At 57.2% G+C, this 5606-nt stretch overlaps 1 protein-coding gene across 1 annotated transcript; it reads left to right on the top strand.

The window, feature by feature from the left end:
* Positions 1-295: 295 nt before the first annotated feature.
* On the top strand, positions 296-3200 carry ENH_00048370 (hypothetical protein, conserved; the record flags this gene model as incomplete). The annotated part of the gene is made up of 3 exons (XM_013581168.1): positions 296-1743; positions 2291-2893; positions 3098-3200. The coding sequence occupies 3 exons, from the start codon at positions 296-298 to the stop codon at positions 3198-3200; spliced, it is 2154 nt and encodes a 717-aa protein (XP_013436622.1).
* Positions 3201-5606: the final 2406 nt, after the last annotated feature.

Raw genomic sequence — 5606 nt, 5'->3', positions numbered from 1 at the left:
CAGCAGCAGCAGCAGCAGCTGGCCCGAAGGATCAGCAGCAGATGAGCCTTCTCTTGACAGCGAGGAAACTCGCGCTGCAGCAGAACAGGACTTGTATGGCACTGCTTTTGCTGCAGTTCGTGACATGTGCACCACAGAGCAGCAGCAGCAGCAACAGCAGCAGCAGCTCCAGCAACTGCACAGATGGGAAGACTACTTGTGGGGAACTTTAGCTGCTGCAGCACCGCCGCTGCAGCAGCAGCACCAGAAGCAGCAGCTCCGCTCGTTGCCTACCTTCTACCGCAGCCTCAAGGATATGGGCGTCTACGACAGCGACGCTGATGTTTGCTGCAGCTGCAGCAGCAGCAGCAGCAGCAGCAGCAGCAGCAGCAGCAGCATGGATACTGACGGCACCGACAGCAGTGACTGCTGCTGCTGGCGGAGCAGCAGCAGCAGCGGCAGCAGCAAGAAAGGCTTGTTTACTGTGGAAGAGCTGCAGCTGCTGCTGGGGACTTTGTCGCCGCTTGCTGCTCACCGCAGCTCCGATGTTGCGCTGCTGCTGCAGTGGCTAGCTGTTGTGTTTGCTGCTGCTGCTCCCCCCAAGGCCTCAGACTTTCTGGAGCGCACCCACGTCCCAGCAGCAGGCTTTGCTGCTGCTGCTGCAGCTTCTGGCGTTGCTGCCATGGCTCCGTTGCAGCACCAAATAAAGACCGAGCAGACAGGTGACGCTGCAGCAGCTCATCCTGTTGCTGCTGCTGCTGCTACGGAAGAGCAGCAGCTGCTGCCTGTCCCGCTGCTGCACGCGCTGCTGCAGGCGACGCAGTCCTCAGTGGCAAGTGTTCGCCGTGCTGCACTTTTGCTGCTGGACATGCAGCTGGTGCAGCAGCACAGGGTTTACCTGCAGCAGCAGCAGCTGCCGCCGAGGCCCATGGGCTGCGTCGACAGGCTGCAGCTGCTGCTGCTGATGCCTCACTGGGGGGTCATATCTACTCGCAACGTGCTGCACACGATTGTGTCTCTCATGCTGCTTAGCAGCAGCAGCAGCAGCAGCAGCAAGGACAGCAACATAGAGCTGCTGCTGCAGCCTCCGCAGCCCCCGCGGCAGCTGCTGAGGGACGCTGCTGCTGCGCTGCTGCCGCCGCTGCTTCCGCAGCTGCAGCAGAGCCCTGTCCTTAACAGCACGAACGAAACCGGCGTGCTGCACCGCATAATGCAGCAGCAGCAGCAGCAGCAACAGCAGCAGCAACAACAGCAGCAGCAGGGTGCAGACTCAACGGCTATCCCTCCGCCGGTAGCCAGTGGCGTCGCCGCCTATTCGGCTGGCACGTCTCCATTTTTAGCGCAGCAACAGCAGCAGGAGCAGCAGCAGCAGCAGCAGCAGCAGCAGCAACAGGAAGCAGGCCAGAGTATTGAAGTATACCTGCTGCTGCAGCAGGCGCAGCAAACCGCAGGATTCAAAGAGTGGCAGCAATGCCTGGAGTCGACGCTGCAGCAGCACGCGCGTTTTTGCGCGCAGCAGCTGCTGCCACTTGCCGCCCCGCAGCAGCAGCAGCAGCAGCAGCAGCAGCAGCAGCTGTGTCGCCTGACGGACGGGGAGAGCTTCTGCAGCGGGCTTGAAGTTGCTGCTTTCTTCTCCATTCCCCTCACGGAGCTGCTGCTTGCTGCTGCTCTCAAAGCAGCATGGGCTGTTGCTGCTGATGAGCAGCGGCTCAACATTGCAGAAGCTGCTGCACTGTTTCTTTCCCGCCAAATGGACACTGAGAGGTCCCCAAACCCTAAACCCTAAACCCTAAACCCTCGCAGCCCCTAAACCGTAGCAAATCGTGGTCCCTGACAAAGCGTCCTCCTCAACAGGCTCCAAACCCTAGAAAACCCTAAACCCTCACTAGCTGTAAATCCTAGCAAGCCGTGTACCCTAACAAACCCTAAACCCTCGCAAACCCTAAACCCTAACAGACTCTTCATCCTGCTAAACCCTAAACCCTAACAAACCCGAAACCCTAACCGAACCCTACTAAGCATAAAACTCTGTTAAACCCTAAGCCATACTCAGTAAAGCCATTGAAAAAACCTTATATCCTACTGAACCTTGCCCCCCCATAAACCCTAAATCCTACCAAACCCTAAACCCCAATAAACCTTAAACCCTACAAAACCCTAAACCCTCGCCTCGCAACTTGAGCCCGCAAACCGTTGACTAGCAGCAGCTCATGCGGCTTCCTGGCTATAAATCGTAAATATGACATAAAAGAAGTAGGGTTTAGGGTTAAGGGTTTAGGGTTTAGGGTTTTGGAGTTGGTTGTGTGCGCAGCGCGGATGATGGCATGTCTAGCGGAGATTCGCCGTCGAAGCAGCAGCAGCCGCTGATGCAGCGCAGCAGCAACGGCAGCAGCAGCAGCAGCAGCAGCAACTGCAAGAGCCGCGTGCTGCAGCCGTTTCTCCACGCGCTGCTTCAGCTGGACCCTCTCCCGCTGCTGCCAATAGAAGTGCTGCAGCATTTGGCGCTGCACTGCAACTGCAGCAGGGAAGCTCTGCAGCTGCTGCAGCACAGCTACCTGCATGCGCTTTCTGCTGCAGATGATGCAGCAGCAGCAGCAGCTGCTGCTGCTGCTGCTCCCCCTGTCCCGCCATCAGTTCCTAGCCCTGTCAAACGGCCCGCAGCTTCTGCTGCTGAGTCGCAGCAGCAGCAGCAACAGCAGCAACAGCAGCAGGAGGTGGACTTCGGGCTTCGAAAGTTCCAATTCTTTGACGACGACATAGAGCCCGAAAGGGACCCGGCAGCAGCTTCTGCTGCTGCTGCTGTTGCTGCTGCTGCGGCCGATGGACAGCAGCAGGGCGACCCAGCAGCAGTTGCAGCTTACAAGAAACAGCAGCAGCAATATGCGTCTCTAGCTCGCAAGGCTGCTTCGGTGAGGTTGGCAGCTACTTGCTTCCCCAGAAGCAGGGTTTAGGGTTTAGGGTTTAGGGTTTAGGGTTTACTGAACTTTGATTCGTTTTTCTCAAGTTGTGTGTCTGGGAGTGCCGCTTCTTCGGCGCTTCACCGGCTGGAGGCGTGTGACCCACGCGCAGCGCCTAGGGTTTAGGGTTTAGGGTTTAGGGTTTAGGGTTTGCGGCGCAGCACTTGGCGGAGGTTTACGCACACCTCGAAGAAAGCGACTACAGAGTGGGAGTCATCAACAGCCGCGCCCGCTGCCTCCCAACAGCAGCAGCACTTTCTTTGATGCAGCACAGCCATTTTGGATCTGCAAAAAATGTTTTAGTTTCAAATTTAAAAGCTCTTCAGGCCCAGGTAAACCCTAAACCCTCACCAAACCCCAAACCCTAAACCCTCAACACTCGCGCCGACAGCGGGGGATGACGGCTTGCGTGTAAATGGTGCAGGGGCCAGGGTCTACGTCTAGGGTTTAGGGTTTAGGGTTTAGGGTTTAGAATTTGGGGTTTAGGATTTGCGCTTTGGGGTTTGTTTTGGTGCAGGGCATGCGCCTGGACACCGAAGAGCGGCGAGAGGAAGTCACATGGTGGTGCGTTTTGACTTAGGGTTTAGGGTTTGCGGTTTTGGTTTTAGGGTTTAGGGTTTAGGGTTTAGGGCTTTTGCCTTTTAGCGAGCCGCTTGTTCTTTTGACGCTTTTCGCGGGGGCCGGGCTTCTGGTGCAGTGCTATGGGTGTAGGGTGTAGGGTTTAGGGTTTAGGGTTTAGGGTTTAGGTTTTCGGGTTTTTCTTGTGCGGGGCGTTCTGCAATCGCTTTCCGCGGGTTTCTCGCGGCCGCTGCAGCGCAATGGGTCTAGGGTTTAGGGTTTAGGGTTTAGGGTTTAGGGTTTGTGTCAGGGAGCGGATGTGGATTGACTGTTGCCGCGAGCTAAACCGCTGGAATTCGCTGCACGAGGTTTCGCAAGCTGCTGCTCGCCGCTCGAGGCTTTCGCTGCAGTGCGCAGCAAAGCTGCAGCACTGGGGGGACATAGACCGGCTGCTGCAGCTGCACCAGATCAACGAACCCGCCACCAAGCTCTGCCAAGTCAGGGTTTAGGGTTTAGGGTTTAGGGTTTAGGGTTTAGGGTTTAGGGTTTCGGGTGGGGGCTGGGGAGCAGGGAGGAGGGCGCGGCCGCGCCTGCGCGGGAGCCGTTGGTCAAGTGCTAGGCGCTGCCTACTCCCTAGGGTTTAGGGTTTAGGGTTTAGGGTTTGGGGTTTGGGGCTGCAGACCTACCAGTCGCTTCACGAAGTGCTGTATCCCAAGGGGCAACTTGAGACGGATTCTAGGCCGTGGTTTAGGACGGAGAAGCTGCAGGTAAACCCTAAACCCTAAACCCTAAACCCTAGCGAAGGTGACCTGGAGAGGCTGCAGTTGCAGGCCAAATGCGCCGTGCAGCGCAGCAGCTGAGGCTTAACTTGAATATTTTGGGTTTAGTACTTAGGGTTTAGGGTTTAGGGTTTAGGGTTTTGTGTGGCAGGAAATCGACATGCACTGCGCTGAGGTGCAGCGGCTGTTGTTGCAATCGTGGAGAAGCCTCCCTTCAATTGTAAACCCTAAACCCTAAACCCTAAACCACCAGTTGTCTTCCACAGCAAACGCTGCTTTCCCAAATATGCGTTGTTCGTTTTGTCTTCTAGAATGGGCTTCTGAGTCACCCGAAACTGACTCTGCGGCTTCGGGTTTAGGGTTTAGGGTTTAGGGTTTGGAGTTTTTTGTGGCTGCAGCCAACCGACGCCCACGTGCCGTTGCTGCTGCAGTTCCAGCTGTATGTAGAGCTGCTTGAGGGCTACAAACTAATTCTGCATCTGGCCAAGAAAATCAGCAGCCCAGGTGCGAGGGTTTAGGGTTTAGGGTTTAGGGTTTAGGGGTCAGTTTCAGTCCTGTTTGCTGCGACAGAGCGCAAAAGACGTGTGGAACGGCATGCCTCAGGAAGCTCCTCGGGTTTGGCTTCTCATACCTTGACTTAAGGGTTGAGGGTTTAGGGTTTAGGGTTTAGGGTTTAGGGCTTAGGGTTTGCGGCATCAGGGGAGGTCCCGTTGGTGCGGACGACTTTGAACGCATGGAGAGACCGTCTTCCGAACGACTGCGACGCGATCAGCTGCTGGAACGACCTCTTCGTGTGGTCCGCTTCTATTTAGGGTTTAGGGTTTAGGGTTTAGGGTTTAGGGTTTAGGGTTTCCCGGCGCACCCCCGCAGCTGCCGCGCTCTTGCCCCCCTTCTGCAGCTGAGTCCGGCCCTCCGCAGGAGCGGGCTGCTCCCCGCGAGCCTGCGCATCGCGCAGCGGCGGGCGAGGGTTTAGGGTTTAGGGTTTAGGGTTTAGGGTTTGTGGGTGGGCAGGCGGAACTTCGTGTTCAGCATAGTGCAGTCCGCCGTGGCCTCCTGCCCGCACTTGTCCCGCGAAGAGAAGAGGCTCCTCCCCCCCTTCCTCCAAGACCTGCCTTGGACGATGATTCGTTTTGCGGCTATCACCCGCAGCGCCCATCAGCTGAAGGACATTTCGCTGGCGCTGCTGATAAAGCTGCAGCACTTGCCGGCCTTCAGCCAGCCCGCCTACGCCCAGGAGCACCTGGCTGCGCTCGTGCGAGGGTTTAGGGTTTAGGGTTTAGGGTTTGGGGTTTGGGGTTTGGGGTTTGCGGCGGGGGGGGCGGGCTCGCGCTGC

The sequence above is a fragment of the Eimeria necatrix genome, genomic scaffold, assembly GCF_000499385.1.
Source record: "Eimeria necatrix Houghton genomic scaffold, Enh_scaff375, whole genome shotgun sequence".
NCBI lineage: Eukaryota > Apicomplexa > Conoidasida > Eucoccidiorida > Eimeriidae > Eimeria > Eimeria necatrix.
The sequence above is the reverse complement of the archived record's forward strand: the minus strand, read 5'-3'. Positions and strand labels throughout refer to the sequence as shown.